The 21,753-nt window shown below is 54.3% G+C and overlaps 2 protein-coding genes across 4 annotated transcripts in view; one reads left to right on the top strand and one right to left on the bottom strand.

Annotated features, from left to right (window-relative positions):
- CDH22 (cadherin 22) overlaps positions 1 to 4,650 on the bottom strand; it is a 137,593-nt gene extending 132,943 nt beyond the window's left edge. Inside the window, exon 1 of one of the 3 annotated variants that reach the window (XM_070472717.1) lies at positions 4,237 to 4,648. The gene's annotated coding sequence lies outside the window, so the exon portion shown is untranslated. Of the gene's footprint in view, positions 1 to 4,236 lie in introns of all 3 variants that reach the window. The other 2 variants (XM_070472715.1, XM_070472718.1) reach the window with 2 other exon arrangements.
- On the top strand, positions 440 to 4,831 carry LOC139036457 (collagen alpha-1(I) chain-like). Its single transcript, XM_070471829.1, has 4 exons — positions 440 to 525; positions 3,395 to 3,582; positions 3,832 to 4,437; positions 4,521 to 4,831. Exons 1-4 carry the CDS (start codon positions 440 to 442, stop codon positions 4,829 to 4,831), a joined length of 1,191 nt encoding a protein of 396 aa, XP_070327930.1.
- The last annotated feature ends 16,922 nt before the right edge of the window (positions 4,832 to 21,753 follow it).

The following is a 21,753-nucleotide window of genomic DNA, read 5'->3' on the forward strand; positions in this document are numbered from 1 at the left end:
CTGTGGGAATCTCAAACGTGTTCTGATGCCCCGGGCACATTCAGGGACTAGCCTGTCCCTTGAAGGAGGTCAGAGACAGATCCCAGTGGTCCTGACTCATCAGGGGTGCAGGCGGTCAAAGGCATGTGAAAACTAAACAGAGGAATTGCTGCCTTCAGCCCTGTGAAAACCAAGGGACAGACAGAGGGATAATAGCAGTAACAACACTCTGCTAAGCACCCTACATACTCATGCACTTGTAATCTTCACAACTCAATAAGGCAGGTAGAACCTTTTCCCTCCCATTTCTCAAGGGAGGCAACTGAGACTCAGAGAGGCAAAGTAACTTCCCCGAAGTCACACAGCTAGCAAGTCACAAATTCAGGCTAGTGTGACTCCAAGGCCCACGTTCTTAATTAGCTGTTTATATTACACAAAAGAGGTTGCTAGCTCCAAGTAGATGGCTGAAGGCTCCGGGTCTGATGAGAAACCAAGAAGCTCCTCACTTAATCTCAGTGTGACCGCAGACAGGGGCCTGCTGATGGGGTATGGAAGGAGACTTAGGGGAGGAAGGGAACACCTCCAGCTCCCTGCACACCATGTGTTCAGACCCAGACTCACATATTCAGGAGGGTGTCCACAAGGTTGAAAAAACTGGGCTAAAGAGAAAGCAGCATGTATATCCCTATCCCCTAGGAGGGCTACTTTTGTGGGAATTAAAGAAATATCTCCCTCTGGGGGCCTGTTGCAACAGGCCCATGGCCAGAGGGTATATGAAAACTATTTTGTAAATTAGAGAACAGTGTCCCTTCTTCCAGAGGAAGGACATGGTTTACCATTAGGGCACCTGATTTGCTGAGTGGAGCTTAAGATGGATTTCCGGCCCTAGTCTCCTTTTGTACTGAGCCTCCTTAAACAGTCAACAACCTACCCAACTGTAGCTAACAGTCATGTCTCCATCCAACTTGTCCAGCAAGCCACTCTGCATCATTCTCAATGAGAAAAACATTCCCTCTGGCAGATACCTAGAGCTCAGCCAATCTTTCAAACAAGTTTCCTATTAGTCCTTGACACCTCCATGGGAGAAAAGACAAAATTCAATTATGCCCATTGCCCTGATGAAAAAGTTAAGGTCAGAGCCTGTCCTTGGTGGTTAGACTTTCTCTAGAGAGGCCTATATCGAAACACAAGCTTCTAGGAAGCAAAGGCCTCTAGTCAAGAGCTCCATCTTAAGGGCGCTTGGAGGAGTCCAGGGGTGGTGGAGGGTACATCCAACCCTCGCTGGGGGCATGAAACTTGACTCCCTAAGCTTAGCCTGAGGCCTGGGTCTCCTCAAGACTTCGCAGGGTGGATTCTCTGTCCCCAGCCCCTAGTGCCCTGTTTGGGTCACCCCAGGGCAGGATGGGGGAGCTCCCAGGCCTGAGGCCCCAGCCCAAGCCATCTCCTCAGGGGCTCTTCTTTTCCTGGAACCACACTGACTCCATTCTCAGCTCCCACCCCCTCCCAGGCTGAGCCGCACCGACTGCTGCCCGAGTTATATAAACAGGAATCATTCTCTCTCTCTCAGAATACCTGAGGCTGCATTTCCGAATGGAGCTTCCTGATGGAAGAAAAAAGGGGAGGAAAAAAAAAGAACAGAGAGCGGCAAGGAAATTTAATTGGCTGACTCCTATTGCCCATGTGGTAAATAAACTGGCTGCTCCAAACTTTGCTAACTCAGAGGAGACAGGCCCTCCTGGGGTCCCTGCCCAGCACCCCTCCCCGAGAGGGCCGAAGAGTGCAGAGTTTTGCCAAGGCCTCAGAGGCCTGGCAGACAGCTGGGGGATTGGAAATCCCGCCTCTAGGCACAATTATTCCAGACCAACCAAAACGCCGGAGATCACAGCACACACACTTTTCATAGAAGGGCTGGGATTTGCTGGGGGTCACATCGAACCTGTAGGGGCTGAACTGCAGCATCCTTAGGGTCTATTATGCAGGCTTCTCTGCAAAAGACGTTTCAACAGCTTTCCCTGGTACTGGCCGAGGTGCACAGTGAGAGTGGGAGTGGGGGTCTAATTTAAACACCTCTTGCATTTAAGCAGGCGTGTTCTTGTTCTGCTTGCAATGTGAAGGCAAGAAACAGCTTCGTTTCCCCCTAGACCTGCCCGGCATGTAAGGAGAATTGGTAAGGCCTGAAAGTCAGGACACCTGGCATCCCATTCTGTCTCTGGCTATCGCTTATCGTGTGACCTGGGATTCTCAAACAGGAAGGAGGGGACCAGGTGATCTCTAACGTCAGGAATAGGGGAGGGGGTTCTTCACCTCCGGGAGCCAGCTGAGAGGGCTGCTCCAGACAGACGGCTGCCCCTAGGCTGAGAGAGATTCAGCGGCTTTTGCAAAGTACCTGCGCCCTACAGGCCTGGCGGGGGTGGTCCCGGGAGGAAACATAGACACCCCGAGGAAGCAGGGTTAAAATGTCTACAATGGCCTTCCTTTCCAGGAAGAAAGGAAGAGGAGCCTCCCAGACAATGGAAGGTGGAGAGGCATAGGGGTGGGTGAAGTAGCTGGGCCAGGGAGAAACTGAGGCAGGCAGGATGGGTGATGGGTGGAGGAGAAATGGTCATAGACGGGTCAAGACCAAAGGATGGGTGTAGAGACAAAAATCCCCCAAAGGACTATAGAATAGGGGCAATTAAGGGGGGCAGAGTGGACACTGATGGACAAGTGTAGGGGTACCAAGGAGGGAGAGAGGGCCGAGGTGGTTAGGGAGGAGCCTGTGGGTTCCAAGGCAATGGTGATGCTGATGTCAAGCAGTGGCGCTGCCTAGCGGGAAAGGAAGAGGATAAGACCCAGAACCTCGCAGGAGGGGCTCCCTAAGAGGGCTGGCTGCAGGTAAAACCCTCAAATGTGCCGCTGCCCGTGCTGGGCTGGGGGGCACCTTGGCCAGACCCAGGGACCCGGAGAAAGCTGGAACTAGACCTAGAGAGCAGAGCTGGTTTGCGCAACCTTAGGCGAGGCAGCGAAGGGGTGGTAGAGAAGACAAGAGGGTTCCCCGGAGCGCGAACGTGGGAAGCCTCCAGCGGCTTTGAACGGCGGCTTCTCTGCCCGCCACCAGGGGGTGCCCCCTGCAGTTCGTGGAGACCCCGAGGGGCTCCGGTTTAGCTCTCTCCCGCTGCAGCCCCGCCTGGTGGTCTCCCGCCGCGCCAGGGCTGGGGCAGGGGCCTGACAGCGCCCCGGAAGAAGGAGAGGCGAGGTCAAGTCTGGAGGCCCTAGTAAGACGGGTTCCCGAGGGTGCCCTCCGCGGGCCGCCCAGCACCCAGCGCGACCGTGCAAACCACAACACCCCCACCAGCGCCCGGGACCCCTAGGGTCAGCCCCAGGAGGCGCTCCCTTTGGACGTGAGGCCATTGGCCCTGTCCTTCTTCCGTTGAAGGGACATTATTGCCGGAGCCGGATGCTTGGGAAGAGGGCAGCGCTGCCCAGCCCGCCGCCCCGCTCGACGGCCCCAGGGTAGCGGGGTCGCGCCGGTGGGCCCCACGGGGGCGGGGCAGGGGGTCCTCGCGGGCCAGCTCTCCCCCTCCCCCCGAGGTGGCCGCAGCCGCGCGTGTCGCCGCGGCTTAAGTCAGCCTCCGGGTGCCCCCGGACGCGGCACGACCTCGTGCGCGCACACACACATACACACACACACACACCCGTGCACACGCTCATACCGTGCGGTATTTCCCGGCTCGGACCCCGCCTCTGGGAGGGGCCCGGGAGTCAAAACCCCATAGCAGGGGGTGGCTGTGGGGGGGGGGGGGGGGAGGCGGTGCTCGCCGGGAACGCCGGGGTCCCGGCCCCCTGGGCTGAGGCTGTGTGCCCACTCCCCAGCCCCCTTTCGGCGCGCGGGCTCGGCCCCGGGCGCTGCCACCCGGCGACCCGCGGGGGTCCCGGCAGCTCCGCGGCGCGCGGCAGGCGGGGTTGGAGGGGGCTGGGTGGGCGAGCGGGTGGGGGCCGCGGGCTCCGGGCAGAGAGGCGGCGGCTCGGCTCTGCGCCGGGGAAAGTTTGGACGTGGGAAACTCCCTCCCCGCCCGCCCCGCCGAGAGGAGGGGGCACGCGGGGGCCGGGCGCGGGCATCCGGGCTCCCCCTGCGGTGGGAGGCTCGCGCGCCCCCACCTCGCGCCCCGCGCCGCCTGCCGGGCCACTCCCGCCGGCCGGGGGGGCTCCCTCCCGGCCGGGCAAGCCTCCCTTCGGCGGCGATCCGGCCACCCCTCACGCGGCACCCCGCGCTCTTACCTCGGGGAGCGGCCCGGGGCTCCCCCAGTCCTGCCGCCTCGGGACGCTGCGTGGGGCGGGAGCCCCGGCGCGGGCGGGCGGGCGAGTCCGGAGCCCGGCGGCCGCCCCGGAGGAGCCGGAGGGAGAGCGGGCGCGAGAGGGGGAGCCGCGGCGGCGTGTGCGCGCGTGTGTGTGAGCGAGAGAGCGAGGGAGAGCGAGGGAGTGAGCGAGCGGGAGCGAGGGAGTGTGCGTGTCTGACTAGGGGGGAAGTGTGCAAGGGACGGATCCCTTCCTTCCTCCCGCAGCCTCTGGTGGAGACTCGGAGAATGCAGCGCCCGCCGGGCAGGAGCGCCTCGCCGCGCCGAGCCGCAGGCGGTCGCCGGGCCGGGACCCCGAAGCCGGGGAGACCCGGCCCCCGCCCCCGAATCGCGCCCCTCCCCCGCCGCCCGGGGCCGGCCTCTCAGTCCCACCCTCGGCCGCGTCCCAGGAACCCCCGGGGGGCGGCGCCCCTCCTGCTTCCAACCGCAGATGCGCGCGAAGGGAGCGCCCCCCGGAGGGGTGCCGTCGCCCTCCCGGCTTGGTAGCTTTCCCCGGAGACCCCGAGTCTGAGATCTGACCCTTCACCACTTGACTTTACCGCGTCCAGGGTTCCACGTTTTCTTCGCACTACAGGGAAGCCCGGCTTCAGAGGAGGGGGGGCGCAGGAGAAGGTGGGGGTTAGGTTTCTCCAGCGGCCGCCCCTGGCTGGCTGCCAAGAAAGCACCTCCCAGCCCCCCGCCCCTGCACTGACCCTCTGGCTTCAGAAATAATCGCGGCCTGTTGAGGTAGGCAGAGGCCAGGGACCAGTCTCTAGGGAGGTGTGAGTTCAGGTATCCCGGGAGCTTCTCCCCGGGTTGGGGTGGGGTGATACTGGACAGAGTAGGTAGGCAAGCATCCCTCTCCTCAACTTAGCGCCACTTTGGCCCCCAGAGCCTCCCAATAAAATACCCGCCTCCATGTCCGGGTGCATGTTCCAAGCCCTTTAAAATCCAGCTAGTCCAAAGCCTGAGGTCTTTCTGCCTGGCCCGGTTTCTTTCTCCCCATTGCATGGCTCTCTTTAGTCCCATCTCTCTAGGATGAGGCCTAATGGAGGAGACCCCTGGCCCCTAGTTCTCAGTATGAGCTTGTTGATGGTGGACTAGGACCTCTGAGTTCCATAGATCCTTTTTTTCCTTGGGTTGGGTGTCCCCTTAGAAGCCTCCCCCCAGAGGGCTGTTGAATAGGGAGTGAAGGATGGCAGAAAGACAGGACCCCCATTTCTACCTCTATCCTGCCATGCTCTCACTGACCAGACACATAATGATGTATGAAGTTCAAGGCCAAGAGGAGCAGGTCATCCCAGGTCCCCTGGACTCTTGGGGGTCCTCAGGGACCCAGGCTCTACCTCAGCACCCCCCCCAACTTCCTCCTTTGTCTCCTTCCCTAATTTCCATCTGTCCCTATGTCCTGGTCCTTCTCTCCTTCTGGGTGGTTGGAATCACCTCTCCCTATGGCTACCCCTCTGGCCCCTCCCACTAAACTCCATCACTCTTTTATTTATTTTGAGATTTATTCTCCATCTCACCAGCCTATTCATTCCCCTAAGTCCTCCTCTCAGTTTATTCCCCTTCATTGATCTCTCCCAGCCCTGCCCCTCACCCCCTCCTCTCTCCTCTCTCTCTCCTCCCCTCTCCCCTCTATTCTTAGCCTCCATTCTTTCATGCTTTCGGAGACCAGAGGCCAACCCTTCCAGAGGCATCAGCGCGTGTTCTGTTCTCTCCCTTCCCTCCTACTCATTCTGGCTATCTGCTCTCACTGCCCCCCTCTCTATTTCAGTCCCTCCAGGCCTTGCAGTGTTCTGCTCATCTCATGAGTCACATCTGTTTAATTGTCCACAGGTAGTTCTGGCCCTGGGATACTGTTGCTGGCACCTGCATCCACCCAGTAGGTGCTCCATAAATGTTCATTGAAGGGACTACCTCTCGCATCTTTCCTTTGATCTCTTATCTCCCTGTGACTCTTGTTAGATCTGCATCTCCTCTTCTGAGGACTCTTCAGACTCCCTTTCACTATTTCTAATTCTTCCAACACACCTCCTTGGAACATCCACTCTGGGCCCGGCACTGCACTAGGCTGTGAACACACACTGAGATCACCCTCGGCCGTGATGGAGCATTGGCTGTATGCCATGATTTTCCTCTGAAGTCCTCCCAACAATCAGATGCTAACTAGTATGAGCCCCCATTGTACACCTGGGGAAATCGAGGCACAGAGGGCTGAAACGTCAAGATCACAGAGCCGGCAGCTTGTGAGGTCAGGTTGGTGCTTGACCCTTGGTTCTGATGTTGCCGTCTGGTCCTGGAGAAGGGAAGCCGTGTGACAGGGTAACGAGAGGCTGTGACAGAGGACTCACGGAGGGGACCTGGGCTGAGAGCCGGCTGTGTGGTGTCGGACAAGCCACTTCCTCAGGGTCCTTGTGCAGATGAAATGACGTGATAATAAGGAGAGTTAGCTTTTAGCAGGCATGTACCCTGTGTCAGGCCCCGGTGTTAATTGCTTTACATAGATCATTTCATTTGATTCTCATAAGTGTATCTAACTAACATATACACTTAGAGATGTAGAAACTGAGGCCCTGAGAAACTTGGCCCAGGTCACACTAGTAGTTTGTGGCAGAGCTGGGATTCAAACCATACCAGAGCCTGCATACTGAACTGGTAGGCCATACCTCTCCAGGCAAGCAAGGTGCCTCATGCATCGTAGGTCCTCAGTCAGAGGTCCAAACCTGTGCGGGATCACCTCAGAGCCTGGTGAGTGTACAAATAAGGGAGATACGGCTCTGCCAGGCACAGATGGAATAAGGAGGGGTGGGAGAGGGTGGGGCACAGGCTAGAACAAATCCGGAGAGAAGTTTGCAAAAGTCCTCTTTTCACTTCCATCAGATGCTTCCAACACTGTCCTGAGACAGGGCATGTTTTCCTTTGGAGCTGTCCCCTGGCCCCATGGTACTTCCCTCCCTCTAGCCCAGGGTTTCTCCACCATGGCACTATTGACGTTTGGGGTCAGATCATTCTTAGTTGTGCAGGGCTGTCCTGTATCTTGTAGGATATTTAGCAGCATCCCTGGCCTCTACTCACTGGGTGCCAGCACATCCCCCCATCCCCACCCTCCGTGTGACAACCAAAAATGTGTCCAGGCATTGCCAACCATCTCCTGAGAAACAGAATCGCCTCCCCTCCTCGACAGGGAACCACCGCTCCAGGCTGGGCGCCTGAATGTCAGGGTCTGCTCAAGAGTTTGCACAGGTGTCAAGGAAGCAGGCCGGCTGCTCTCAACTCCAGGCTCTGCCTTCCTCCCTGGCCCTCCTTTTCTGTATTTCTTTACTCAGCGGCCAGAACCCACAGGGCCTCACGTCTCTGTCCTCCCCCGCAGGCCTTCTCTCCCCTTCTGCCTCCTTGCTCAATTCTGTCTGTGGCCTTCTCACCCACTGTCTGATTGTCCCCCCTGCCCAGTCCCCCTCTGCCTTCTGTCCATCGGTGTTTCTGGTCTCCCTGGCCTCCCTGACTCTTTCTCTCTTAGTGCCTGTCCCCTTATTTGTCTCTTTCCAGCTGTCCTTCTAATTCTCTCTGTTTCCTCTCTCTCTCTCCCCCTAGCTGTGTCTCTGTGTCTGTCTTGCTCTGTCCACTTTCTACTCCGTCTGTCCACCCTCGCTCATTCATTCTGTCTGCCACCTCTCTGCCTCTTTCTCTCTGTGTCCCTCAGTCTCCCTCGGCCTTCCCTCCTCCTGCCTTATTGTGCCTCTCTGTCCCCATCTTCCTCCTCCCGCGGTTCACCCTCCTCTCCCGCTCGCAGTGCCTCCCTTTCCCCTTTCTACCTTCCTCTCCCCTTCCTTCTTTCCTTCTCATCCTCTCCTTCCTCCCTCCCTCCCTTCCCTCCCCATTTCCCCCCTCTCATCCTCCGTCCTCCCTTTATTTCCCCCCTCCTCCCCTCTCCTCCCGTTTTGTCTGTAGGAGCTGGAAGTTAAAAGCTTTTCCGAACTTGCTCTCCAGTCGCTGTTCCCGGCGCCTTTCATCTCCGCAGCACATTTGTAAAACTGCGCAGACTGAAGGGCCGTGACATGAACAACCAGAGAAATGTCAGCGCGGGGACTGGGGCCGCCAGCGCGCCGGGGGGCGTCGCGGGGGTAGTCAGGGAGCACCCCAGCCCCTCCCAGGAAGGGACCTGGGACCCGGACGAGGTTGTAAGGCCCCCCACGAGGAGCCCGCAGCCCTCTGAGCCTCTACAGACCCCCGGCTTCCTCCACCCTGGCGACCCGGAACGCAGGGGCGGGGCGGGGCGGAGGTCGGATGGGGCGAGGCCACCGGGGAGGGACCAGGCGCGCTGCGGGGAGCCACAGACGCCCAACGCCCCGCTGCGCACTTAAACACCACCCCACCGTGTTCATCCTGGGGCCAGACTGTCTAGGTTCAAAACCCATCACCCCACTTACCTGCAGTGTCATCCTCAGTAAATGACTTCATCTCTGCACGTCTCAGTTGCCTCATAGGTAAAACAGGCACGATGCTAACAGTGCCTACGTCAAAGGACTGGGTGAATGAGCGAATCCATGTCAACACTTAGAATAAATGTTTGCTGTAATTAATAAAGAGAACAGCGACCTGGAAAGGGAGGGTTATCAGCCCCATGCTCCAGATGGGGAAGGTTTAGAGGGGGGAAAGCGATGAGCCCGAGACTCAGAGCAAATCAAGGACAGAAAAGGAGTTAAAGCCAGGCTCCTTCCTCCTCTCTCCCCCTTTCCCCTCAAGGGAGGGAGTACAGGGATGGAAAACAAGCTCCAGGAGTTAAAAAACTGAGTCTGTTTTGTGGACTGCTGAATCCCGTGGATAATGCCTAGTAGATGCTCAATAAATATTGGTTGAACGAATGAGTTAAAGAAGAGAGGAAGGAAAATGGCTGAAAAGCTAGAACATGGAAAGCCTGCTCTGTTTGAGGATGTGGGTGGGTTGGGTTGATGTGGAAGAAGGAGCTCAGTGCCTGGGGAACTTCTGGGCAAGAGGAACTTGTGCAGGTTTCGGATGGCCACTGGGATCCAGGCTGAGGCAGCACCATGGACAGCAGACACATCCCCAGGCCCTGTGAGAAGCGCTCTCCCTTCATCTCTGCTTGCATCCCAGTCCCCGACCCAGCCCTTGGGCCCTCAGGCTGGGACTAGACCCCAGCCTTCTGCCTCCCCCCACGCCCCCACACATTCTGTCCCTTTTCTTCTCTTTGGATCCACATCCTAGCAGCCCACCGCCTCTCCCTTCTTCCCCTCCCTTCCCTTCAGCCTGACACAGCGTCTGTAGCCCTGAGGTCCCGCACTGCAGGTGGCTGCCTGGAGATGGGAAGAGGGTTCCCCTGGGCTTTCCTGAAAGGCCCTAAAGACACAGCGAGAGCAGAACAGCACCAGCATAGCACCTGGACCATCCCTCCCGGACCCCTTCCCTGGGGTGGGAGAGAGAGACAGCCCTGCCATATACCACCCCCCCCAACACTTCAAACACTCCACTCTCCCTGAATTATTCACCTGCCTCTCCCCAGGCTGCTGCAGGGCGCCCAGCCCAGGTGCTGAGGAAAAAAGCAGGAGGGCCCATTAAATTTAAACACCGCTGAGGATTGTCAGATGTGAGGTTCTATTCCTGGCCTGGAGAAGAGCAGCCAGCGGGAGGAGGGAGAAGAATCAGCAGGGGGCTGGGGGGAGAGACCCACCATGGGGTGACTTGCTCAGCTCCTGTGGCCCATTGCCGAAGCTGGGTTTTCCCTCCCTGGAGGCCCTCGGTCACAAGGAAGTGGCCCTTGCTATACCCCCTCACCCGCCTGGCTCTGATGAGGCAGGAGGACCCGTCTAAAAATAGCTTCTCTGCAGTGGCCTGAAAGTCCACCATCACTGCTCCAGCATCAGCACCTCTCCAGCTCTATCTCTTGCTGCTTCCTTCTCATCCCATACATCCTAGAAATGCCAAATACTTTTAGTATATATATATATATTTTTTTTTTTTTTAATTGCACTCTGAGCTTTTATAAAGCCACTCCTGCCCACTTTGGATATTTCTGTCTTCTCTTGTCTCTTTGGAAAACTCCTATTGAGCCTTCAAAACCCAGCTGCAGTGCCACCACACCAGACGTCACAAAGCTCACCCACCCCTGCCCTCCACTGGACCTGGAATACACATGCCCTGTATCTTCCCCCTTGGTGCCCCACGTGGATATCCTTGACTGTCAGGCTGAGGAGGCCATCACGAATCATGGTCCACTGAGAAAGAGCAGAGAAAGAGAAAACAAAGAAACAGCAGAGAGGGAGCTAGTCACCGCAGCCAGTCTGAGATCTCCCAGTCCTGGCTCTGGCCCCAATTCCCTGTGTGTCTTGGGACAGATCCCCGGCTCTCTCTCTTTCTTCCTTTGGCTGTGCGGGGTCTCCGTTGCTGTGTGGGCTTCCTCTAGCTGCAGCGAGCGGAGGCTAATCTCTGGCTGTGGTGTGCTGGTTTCTTATAGCGGGGGCTTCTCTGGTTGCAGTGAGCAGGCTCAGTAGCTGTGTTGCTCCGGCCTACTTACCCCACAGTATGTGGGATCTTCCTGGACCAGGGATCGAACCTGTGTCCCCGGCACTGGCAGGCGGAATCTTTACCACTGGACCACCAGGGAAGTCTGAGGGCAGGGATCTTATCTGTGTCTGGGTCACCGCTTCTAAATCAGTGCCTATTTCTACAGCAGATACACAGTCATTTCACTAGGTAAACAGCCGGGGCCTTGGGTAAGTCATGCTGCCTCCATGAGTTTCTGTTTCCCCACACCCAGTCTGGAAAATTATCATGAGGCATATATGCTAAGGGGGCCTGAGCTGCCTTAGAGGGGAGTTCAGGCCTGAGATCCTAGTCCTTGTTCCATCAACAGCCCACGGTGTCATCTCAGGCAAGCGAACCCCCGTCCCCATGCCTTGGTCTTGCCAGGGCATCTGGGTGAGACGACAGGTCAGATGGAGAAATCATTTCAGCCTTTGGGCCTCCTCTGCTCCTCCCACCCCTCCCATCGCCACCTCATTCATTCAATCAACAAATACTTACTGAACATCTACGATGTCCCAAGGCATGGAAGATACTGCAGTGAACATGGGGATGTCCTTCAAAGACTCCCATTCCAGCTGGGGAAGACAATACATGGACCAATCTGATCACATGGACCACAGCCTTGTCTAGCTCAATGAAACTATGAACCATGCCGTGTAGGGCCACCCAAGATGGACGGGTCATGATAGAGAGTTCTGACAAAATGTGGTCCACTGGAGAAGGGAATGGCAAACCACTTCAGTGTTCTTGCCTTGAGAACCCCATGAACAGAACCCCATGAACAATAAATGGGGTAAGCAGTAAAATACATGGTATGTTAGACAGTGCTAAGGAGCAGGATAGGGCACCAAGAGTGTCAAAGGCGGGGTTGGGGGGGGGGGTGGTTTCCATTTGGGGAATGGGGGTCTGGGAAATATCCCACTGCTAGATAAGACATATGAAGAAAGACAAGACACAAAGGAGGTGGCTTTTGAGGGAAAGAGCCTTCTGGGCAAGTGCAAAAGCCAGGAGCAGAGGCTGGTTGGGTGTGTTTGAGGAAGAGCCGGGGGCACGTGTGTCTGAAGCCCATCGAGCCGGGTGATGGAAGCCTATCTTCCCCAGTGATGGAAGAACAGAGGGTAATGATGGGTGATTCCCTCCCTCCCTCCATGGGGAGCTGGTCCCTAAGTTTGTGGCCCAGGAGGCTGGGGGCTCCCCTCCTTCCATCCCTCTCCCTCCCTGCCTGCCTGCCTAGGTCTCTCCCGGGCTGGTGGGGAGCCCAGCCTGGCTGCAGGTGCCCACGCTTCTGGATCGGTCATTTATCTCTCAGTGCCACGGGTTTCCTGGAGCCGGGCACTTCCTCCCCACTCGGCTCTGCTCCCCTGAGTGGCAGAGACAGGTGTGAGGAATTAGCTGTGGGGACTAATGCCGTGACAGGAACCGGCACAAAGGAAGAGGACAGAGTGTAATGTTTATTATGTTTGAAGCAAAGCAAACACGCGGCCTATTTATGTATCTATAGAGAATTAATTGGCGAGCGGCAGCAAGAAGCAGATTATAAATTAGAATCATTTTCGCCAACTGAAACCCATTCATCTTGCTTCAGAATGGGCCTGTCACCTTCTCCTGACTAATTCCTTTTAAATTCGTTGCTTTTGCTCACCGGGTCCCCCACAGCTCTCACCTTGAGACCTGCCCAAACCCTAGGAGGTTGTGGAGGCCTGGGGGGGATCAGCCTCTGTGCTTCTCGAAGGCCCACGCTCTCTCCTCACTCCAGCCTCCTGGAACCCCACCTGCAATCCCCCCCATCCTGGGTTTGAGTCCCTAGTGCCCTGACTTTACATTGTTGTCTCCTCTCCCCTGTGTCCCAGCGCCTCCCTCAGCTCGTATCCTGCTCTGCCTGATCTCCAAGAATCTGGCAGAAGGGGAGCCCTAGCAGCAGCCCAGGCCAAGCAGGTGGAAGGGGACAGCCCGAGGTGGCCATTCTGGGGACCCCGAGGCCCTGGCCACTGCTTGCCTGCTTTTGATTCTGGGCTTGGAGCAGGCAGCCTCCCAGGGAATCAAAGGAAAACCACACTGCTGGGTCCCTGGCAGGCCAGGCTTCAGCTTCTCTCACCTGGAGCCCGTGGAGATGAAAGTCTAGGGTAGGTGCCCCAGGTGCCGTGACCGTCACTAGTTAACCCTTCCCTGCCTCCCGCTTAAGCTGCCATCCTTCAAACTGGAGGTTGCAGCCGGGAGGCCTCTGTCAAAGCCTTTTGGGTAAAGAAAAATCTGCCAGAATGCAGAAGCTTGAAGCTTCATGATAAAAGGGACGTGCCCTGGACTCAGCCAGATGGATGTCTGAATTCAAGAGCACCTCCCACCTACAGGTGGCAAGGCCCCACACTTCTCTAAGCCTGGTTCCTTGACTATAAAGTGGAGATGATGATAAAATACCCATAACCTGAACTGATATTTAGCAGGGGTTGTTCAAATATAGCAATGCTTCCAGACCGGTCAGTAAACAGCTAATGGACCCAATGCTCTTCCTTGCTACCACCCCAGTTCCACCTAGGATGCCTCTCCTGCCCATGATCCAGAAGGTCAGCTCCTTTGGGTAGCTCAAGGACTTGCTCCAGCATCAATGGTGGATGTTCTGATGGATCCAGGCATGCTGTACTGGGTTGCCCTGCCTGCATCCCACAGATATCATGAGAATGAACTAAAATGATGGGAGGCCAGCACCTGGCCCCCAGAAGGTGCCCAATAGATCCTGGTTGACACTATTAATCTGGACTAGGGCTCTAGGCTTGGAATCCTGGTATCCCAGGTCTCCACTCTTTCTTCTTTCTCTCTACCTTAAAAAAAAAAAAAAACCCTTCCAGAGACTTCCCTCGTGGTCCAGTGGCTAAGAATCCACCTTCCAATGCAGGAGATGCAGGTTTCATCCCTGGTCAGGGAACTAAGATCTCAGTGCCAAGAGGAAACCAAGCTCACATACAACAACTCCTGAGCCCGTGCCCCGAAAAAATAATCCTGTGTGCCACAGCTAAGATCCGATGCAGCCAAATAAACAAATGTTTTTTTAAAAGCCTGCCAATATCTTCCATTCTCCACCAGGAATCCCCCACCCTTACCCCAACTGCTAGCTTCAGAGAATCTCTGTGTTCACTCCCTGTTGTTGTTGTTCAGTTGCTAAGTCGTGTCCCACTCTTTGCAACCCCATGGACTGCAGCACGCCAGGCTTCTCTGTCCTTTGCTCTCTCCCAGAGATTGCTCAAACTCATGTCCATCAACTTGGTGATGTCATCCAGCCATCTCATCCTCTGTCGCCCCCTTTTCCTCCTGCCTTCAATTTCTCTTAGCATCAGGGTCTTTTCCAATGAGTCGGCTCTTTGCATCAGGTGGCCAAAATATTGGAGCTTCAGCATCAGTCCTCCCAGTGAATATTCAGGGTTGATTTCCTTTGGGATTGACTGGTTTCATCACCTTGTTGTCCAAAGAACTCTCAAGAGTCTTCTCTAACACCACAGTTTGAAAGCATCAGTTCTTCGGTGCTCAGCCTTCTTTATGGTCCAATTCTCACATCCATACATGACTATTGGAAACATCATAGCTTTGACTAGATGGACCTTTGTTGGCAAAGTGATGTCTCTGCTTTTTGATACACTGACTCCCTTCAGACACCCTGAGCACACACCTCCTGGGACTAGAGAGTCTTTGCCTTTGGGAATGTTGAGTTTCAGAGGCAGAATTGGGGCCCCTTGAGGGAATGACCCCAGCTTGACTGAACTGTATGCACCTTCATCCCCCAGACCAACTGAAGCCTGGTTATCTACCAAGGGCCCGTCACTGAGACCAGGGAACAGACTTGGGCCCAGTTGCCGGCAGGACTTAGAACCGCAGGTAATCGTTTAGGCATTCAAAGGCACCCTTGATCTTCTTGTCGAGGGCCTACAGAAAAGTTAGAGACATGAAAGGAAAAAAGGAGAAAAAGGATTAGCTCCAAAACACAAAATGAAAACTGCAAAATCGAAATTAATGAGTGTTTAATTAAATGTCTACAATACCTAGCATTGTGCCAACTCGTCGACAGCAATTCAACTCACCTCTCCCATACTCATGCGAAAGAGATGCATGAGGTGGGGGTGGGTACGTTTTACTGCATGTAGTGTGGAGTGGGGACCCCTCAGAGGAGGGGTGTAATGGGCCCCATCTCCATCTGCAAACTCTCTTGGGTCCCGACTCTGCTCCTTGTCACTGCGTGACCCTGGGCAAGTCATTCCCACTTTCTGGGCCTCAGTTTCTTCATCTGTCAAGTGGGGAGAACCACTCCCTGGCTCTCAGGATAGCTGTGGGAATGATGCAAACATGCTTTGGGAGGCCATGGCCATCCCTAGAGTGCTCATCTTGTGCTCCAGTAACGGGAGGGGGCTTGCCAGACACTGGCTGGGGAGGACTAGAGCTTCAACCCCTGGGGCCCTTCTCAGGCTCTTTCTCTGACACGGGATGATGGACAAGGATGATATTCAAAATATATAACAGCTGTGAATGGACACTGGGAACTGGAACAGGACCCTGGAGGCCTTTTCTGGGTGAGGTGTAACACATTATTTGCTAGATCCTGGGGGAAGTCAGGAGCTCTGAGAGGAGCTGGAGGTCAAGGTGGGCTGAGCCCTTGGGAGACTTACAAGACAGGGAAGCAGCTGCTTAGTCACAAGGGTGGAAGGGTGTCAACTTCTAACACCTGGAATAGCCGTGTCTGTGCATCCTGGCTCTCTGTGGCCTGCTGTCCTCCAAGGTGGGCTGGGACACCCTTGTGAGTCACATGAGATTTAGAGATCCTTGATAATATGGTGATCTATGACCCAGGGGTTCCGCTCCTGGGTATACACCCCAGGGAAGTTCTCAGCATGTCCATGAGCGGCAAATCTGGGGGGTGCTCATCTCAAAACCATCTGTGGTGGAGGAGGGAGGTGCAGTGACCTGCACCTCTGCCCTCCCTGGGGCAGAGGTCAGGCACATGCTGAGATACAGAGCATGGAGATCTAGGCAGCTCTTCGTGCAACAGACTGTACACAGTGACAGACATGGATGGGTCTTTACAACATGAAATAAAAGGAGTAAGAAGCCAGTGGGGATCTGAAGATAATACCATTTATGTGAATTCAAAGTGTATTCAATTGGTGGTCACATGAATCTATGTGTGTTGAAATGTATAAAGCTGAACACCAAAAAAGAGTCAATGTTCCAGCATGATAAATAAAATAAAATAGGACAAGAGACCCCTTTCAGAGGTTTCAGTCTAGAAGGGGAGACACGCATAAAAAATTGCATTCATGCAAAATTGTTCTCATTTGCAAAAACACATGCAAACAGACGGATCCCTTGTCACCTCGCCCCTCCAGGAACTCCCAGGCTAATGCAGCAGACGGGGGGTGGGTGCGGGGGGGGAGAGCCAATTCACTCTAATATCATCAGGGTTATGCAAGCATACAGGGCACTCTGGCACCACAGATGAGGGAACAATTTATTCTGCCTGAGGGAACCCCAGAAAGCAGCCCCTGCAAAAAAGATGATGTGTGCCTTGTCTACGAGGCTGTGTAAGAGGAGTTCAAGGCATAATACCATCTCTCTATTGGAAAGCATGCAATGATCTAACCCAAGAGAATCAAGCTCAAATGGTGGCATTCAAGGTGCCGGAGGAGGAGATGTTAGTTGGCCGGGGGATCTTTCAGGCTTGGGTACATTTCTTTCTTATCAGCTGCTGGCGGCTGGGCCCCCCTACAGTCCAAGCTGGGCTGAAATCAGCTGGCTGTGCCCCCTTCCCCAAGAGGCCTGGCAGGGCTCCCCTGTACCAGGGGAGAACGGCGGTCTCCTCCTGTCTGCCTGGAATCTGTGGGTCCCACCTCCCTAACTCTCTCTTTTATCCTTCCTCCGGCTTGCAATCCATTGCTCACTCTGCCCTCTTTTACCTCCAAATCACTTACTGAATTTGTTTCCTCCTCCCCAATCCCAGCCAGCCCTTTCCTGGCCCATCACCAGTCTCCCTTGTGTCTCTCCCTACCATCTCCCTTCATCCTATAGCCAGAAGGGTCTTCCTGAAGTCAGCTCTTCTCTGCTGCTCTCCCTGCGTGGCTCCCTATCGCCCTTGGCATAGCATCCAGAGCCTCCAGTCTGCCCCGCTTGGTCTCCGACAGTTCCCCACCTCACCCCTTATCCTCAAACATCACTAGACCACTTGAATCCCGCCCTTTTTTATTTCCGTGCTTTGCTGACAATGCCCTCACCTTTTGGAATTCCTTGCCACCTCCAGTTCCCCTAGTGAATTCCCATGCACCCCTCGAGGCTCTCTCAAACCTCACCTCCTCCTGGAAGCCTTCACTGATTACCCAAGACTGCATGGCATGCTTCCTCCATGCTCCTGCAACCCCAAATGGACCCTATTCTAGTGTGGCTCATGCCGAATCAAAACTATTTTATGTCCCCGTTAGAGGTTTTGTGGTTAAACAGGTTGAGTTTGGACCCAGGCTCCCTGAATCCACTACTGGTTCTGCCTTATCATGACTGTGGATAAATTACTTGATCTTTCTGTGTTCAGGTTTCTCATCTGTAAAATGGAGATAAAAGGAGTATCTATCAAAAAACAAACAAACAAAATCAAACCTCAGCCCCCAAACCTACCTACCACAGGGGGTTGTTGGGAGGAATCAATGAATTTGCATATGTTCTTAGCACAGTGACTGGCATATAAAACTCCATAAATGTTGGCTGTTATTATCCACCTCCCCACTCCAAGCTCGGAGAAGGCAATGGCAACCCACTCCACTACCCTTGCCTGGAAAATCCCATGGATGGAGGAGCCTGGTGGGCTGCAGTCCATGGGGTCGCTAAGAGTTGGACACAACTGAGTGACTTCACTTTCACGTTTCACTTTCATGCATTGGAGAAGGAAATGGCAACCCACTCCAGTGTTATTGCCTAGAGAATTCCAGGGATGGAGGAGCCTAGTAGGCTGCCGTCTATGGGGTCGCACAGAGTCACACACAACTTAGCAGCGGCAGCAGCCACGCCAAGCTATGAGTTTCTGGAGATCAGGCGTCCAGCACCTCCCCAGGGTCTGCTTGTTCAGTGCTCATCTCCTGGAGACCCAGCTGCTGGTGTTAAGATTTGCCCCAGGTCTCAGAATTTATTCCCTTTTTTTTTTTTACTTGGGGTATAGTTGCTTTACAATGTTGTGTTGATTCTTTTTTAAAATCTTAAAATTTATTTTGGAGTATAGTTGATTAACAACGTTGTGTTAGTTTCAGGTCTGACAGCGAAGTGACTCAGTGATACATATAAATGCATCTATTCTTTTTCAAAGTCTTTTCTCACTTAGGTTATTACAGAATATTGAGCAGAGTTGCCCGCGCTATTCAGGAGATCTTTGTTGGTTACATGTTTTAAATATAGCAGTGTGTATGTGTCAATCCCAAACGCCCACTCTAATTCTCCCCGTCTCATCCCCCAGGTAATTCAATTGATTCTGAAACGCTTCTGACTCAGGGCCCTGAAGTGCCTGTGGCTGTGGTAAGGGGCCCTCCTCGCCAGATCTCTCTCTAAGCCTCCTGGCTGGGTCCCAGCCCCGCCTCAAGCCATCACCCCTAAAGGATGAAGCCGATGGAGCAGAGGATGGGGTCCTCTAGAGCAGGAGCTGTCTCTGGCCAGACCACCCTCGGTTGAGCGGGCTGACCCTCCTTGGGGCCCTACCCCTTGCCTGGGTCCCCAGCATAGCTCCAGTGTCCCCCAAGGCTGCCCCAACTTAAGCTCTCCTACCTGGGTGGTCCTCCGCTGGGTCACAAAGAAGTCTTTCTTGACGGTGTTACTAATTAGCAGTGAGAGATGATTAGTGTCATTAACGGCCTCAAAACATTTGTTTTCCAAGCTCCTTGCCAGCTTGCTGAGAAGCCCCAGACAGAGGTAGGGTGGGAGCCTTGGCGAGATCAGGTCTGCGAGGGAGCTGGCGGGAGAGGCAGGGCGGAAAGACATTGGCAAGAAAAAATGAAATTTAAAGTGGGTGAATTATTTACTGCAGGAAACAATCCCGAACTCACTCACTCTCACTCGGAACATCCCAAACTGTAATCCGTGGCATTTTTCACTTCTCCCTAGCGTGCTGAGTGATTTTCTTTATGACTAGATATCAGAGGCCAGGGTAATCTTGTGGGAGATTGGCTTAGTATTGATCATGTGTGTCTTCCTGGGCTCCAGGTTCTCATCCAGGCTTGATGCTGCCGCGCTCGGCTTGGGTCACACCCCGAGGCTGGACAGGGCTGAGGTCAGCCCCAGGTGGGAGCTGATGAGGTGGTCATCTCTGCGGCGAGCATCGGAGCTACCTGGCTGGACCCCTCTTGTCCACAAAGGAGCTGAACACCCCTGCCCGAGTCACCGCCGCTATCAGCTTTGGTCTTGCCCCAGGATGGTCCTAAATGAGCACCTGATATTTTGCCGTATGCTTTAGATCCATCATGTCATTACCTCCTCTCAAGAACCTTCAGGTAGACGTTATTAATCCCATTTTTCAGAAAACAATAGCCGCAACTTTTTATTGACCTCCCCCTACGTCCTAGGTACTGGGCTAATACCTTTCATTTATTCTCCAAATGCTTCCCTGTGACAGTTCTTTTACTGAAAAGCTCAGAGAGGTTACTTGGCTCACCTAGAGTCACACAGGAAGTGGCAGACTCTGGCCCCAAGCCTTGATCTGCTCCCTGCCAGCCCTGGGCACACACTGACTCGGTTTGAGAGTGATGGAACAGGAGTCTTTAAGATAAAGGATATTAAGCACACGATGAAATGGAGCAGGTGTTTGGGAGGACGTCGGTGCCCCTTTGGGGACTTCCTGAAGTGGGCAATGCTTAACCTGAAGGGCCATGCGGCTCCCAGCGACAGACAGGGTAGACAGCATCACTCACTCGGAGTCAGGGTTTGTTTTCAGAGCAGAGACAGAGAGGGAGTCTGGCTGGCTGGGTGGACACTGCTGGCCTGACATCCGACAAGCGTCTTCTTCTGCAAGGATGCTTATGGTCCTGGGGGAGGGATCTCCACGGAATCAAGGAGGAGGAGAGAGAAGCCGGGAGAGGAGGGCAGGGAGCCCCAGAACTCAGGCTCTGCAGCTGTCTCTGGCTTCTGCGTCCCGTTCAGGGAGAAAGAGGAGGAATTCAGGGACCAGAGTTCTAGTCCTAACTGGGGGGCTGGGGGACTTTACCTGAGTCCCTGCTTTTCTCTGGGCCTCTGACTTTCCATCTGTAAAATGACATCTTTGACTTAAGTCACATAAAAAGACTCCTTGAGTTCCCCTAGATTAGGTCAGCATATGCCCTTCTGCATGGGGTGGTCGGGGTGGGGGTGGGAGGGCAGGGAAGATGGTTGGTGCCAAATCTCCCCCTGCCACTCCTCCCTCCAAATGTTGGCTCATCAGCGTTAGAGTGACCTCTGATATCATTGGTGCCAACCCACCCATTTTACGGATAGGAAAACTGATGCCCAGAGGTGGGCACCAAGATCACACAGTCAGGGGCAGGGCTGGGCATCCTGACTCCCTAGCCAAGGTCTTCCTGGGTCTGCCCCATCCAGGCTGCAGAGGCGACTTGACTTTAGGGCCACTTTGCTTGGGACTGAGGGGCCACAGGACTAGGGCTGGGGGTGGGAGAGGGGGAGGGAGTGGGTCCCACCACAGGGGTCATAGCTCTGGCATTTGGCCAGCTTCTCCTGTGATTATAACTGTAAATAAGGCAGCTGGGAGGACTCCTAGCACGTTACCAGGTTTAACAAGCAGTAATGTGCGACCCACACTACAAATGGATCTTTTAATAATGAATAAGCATTTATTTAACAAGTTGTAACAGTTTTACCACTCTTGGGATCGTCAGAAGTCCAAAGCTCTGGCATCGACTCCTTAGACTGGTTTCCCTTGCTCATATCTTTTGTGCGCTATTTTTTCTGATTGTCTTTCCCTTATTGATTAGTAAATGTTCTTTGTATATTAAGGCTATTAACCCTTAACCTGCTGTGTGCAAACAGTTTCTCCTAAGTCTGTACATTTTTATTCCTTAGATTGTACAGACATTTAAACATTTTATGTAATAAAAACCTGTTTTCTATTAACTTCAAGGCTTCTGAGTTTTGAGAATTGCTTATGATGGATCCTCTGTTGGGGAATTGCAGGGTAAGACCAAGACACAGGCCAGGGTGAAGGTGGGGAGTGCGGGGGTGTGGGGGTTGATGCTCAGTCAAATTCAAAGACAAGAGCTCTGGCCTTGATTACAACCTTGGGTGAGTCCCTGTCTCTCTTGGTCTTCAGTTGTCCGGTCCATAAAACGAAAGTGCTGAAATAGACAAACTCTCCGCTGCCTCCCACCACGAATGCCCCAAGATTCTATAAGAAGAAGACCTTGTAGGGAAGATGCTGCGGAGCATTCTGGGAGGGGTCCCAGCCGTACTGTCTTCTATCTATGCATCTATCTCCCCCACCAGATCGCCAGCCCCTTTGAGAGCAGGAACTCTTTTTATTATGATGTCTTCAGCACCTTGCTGGAGGCTGCCTGCCCCACCTCTGGGGGAATTTCTCCCAACTGAGTTGTTGATCACACCCAGAAGTAGACCCTGGCTCCATTTCATGCATTTATCTAGTAAATAAGAGAGTGGGCTGCCTGAATTTGGATACTGACTCTCAGTTGCTGACTCTGTGACCTTGGGCAAGTGACTTCACCTCTCTGAGCATCTGTTTCCCCATCTGTAAAATGAGACAAAGCTTTCCAAGACGTCACTCAGTTAATGTGAAAAATTGATCCAGGAGTAAGAAACACACAGTCCCTGCACATAGTAGGCGTTCAATAAATGTCAAACCTCTCCCATGTCTCCATTGCTAACTACAGTGCTTCACATCTTGAGCTGCTAAGAAAGGTTTGATGAGTGT

This window comes from Odocoileus virginianus, chromosome 9 (assembly GCF_023699985.2).
Source record: "Odocoileus virginianus isolate 20LAN1187 ecotype Illinois chromosome 9, Ovbor_1.2, whole genome shotgun sequence".
Taxonomy (NCBI): Eukaryota; Metazoa; Chordata; class Mammalia; order Artiodactyla; family Cervidae; genus Odocoileus; species Odocoileus virginianus.

Coding starts and splice junctions, on each gene's coding strand:
- LOC139036457 (XM_070471829.1), top strand. CDS start 440: ATGGCTGAAGGCTCCGGGTCTGATGAGAAACCAAGAAGCTCCTCACTT. Junction 526..3,394: donor GACAGGGGCCTGCTGATGGG/GTATGGAAGGAG, acceptor CTTCCGTTGAAG/GGACATTATTGCCGGAGCCG. Junction 4,438..4,520: donor GAGCGAGGGAGAGCGAGGGA/GTGAGCGAGCGG, acceptor TTCCTCCCGCAG/CCTCTGGTGGAGACTCGGAG.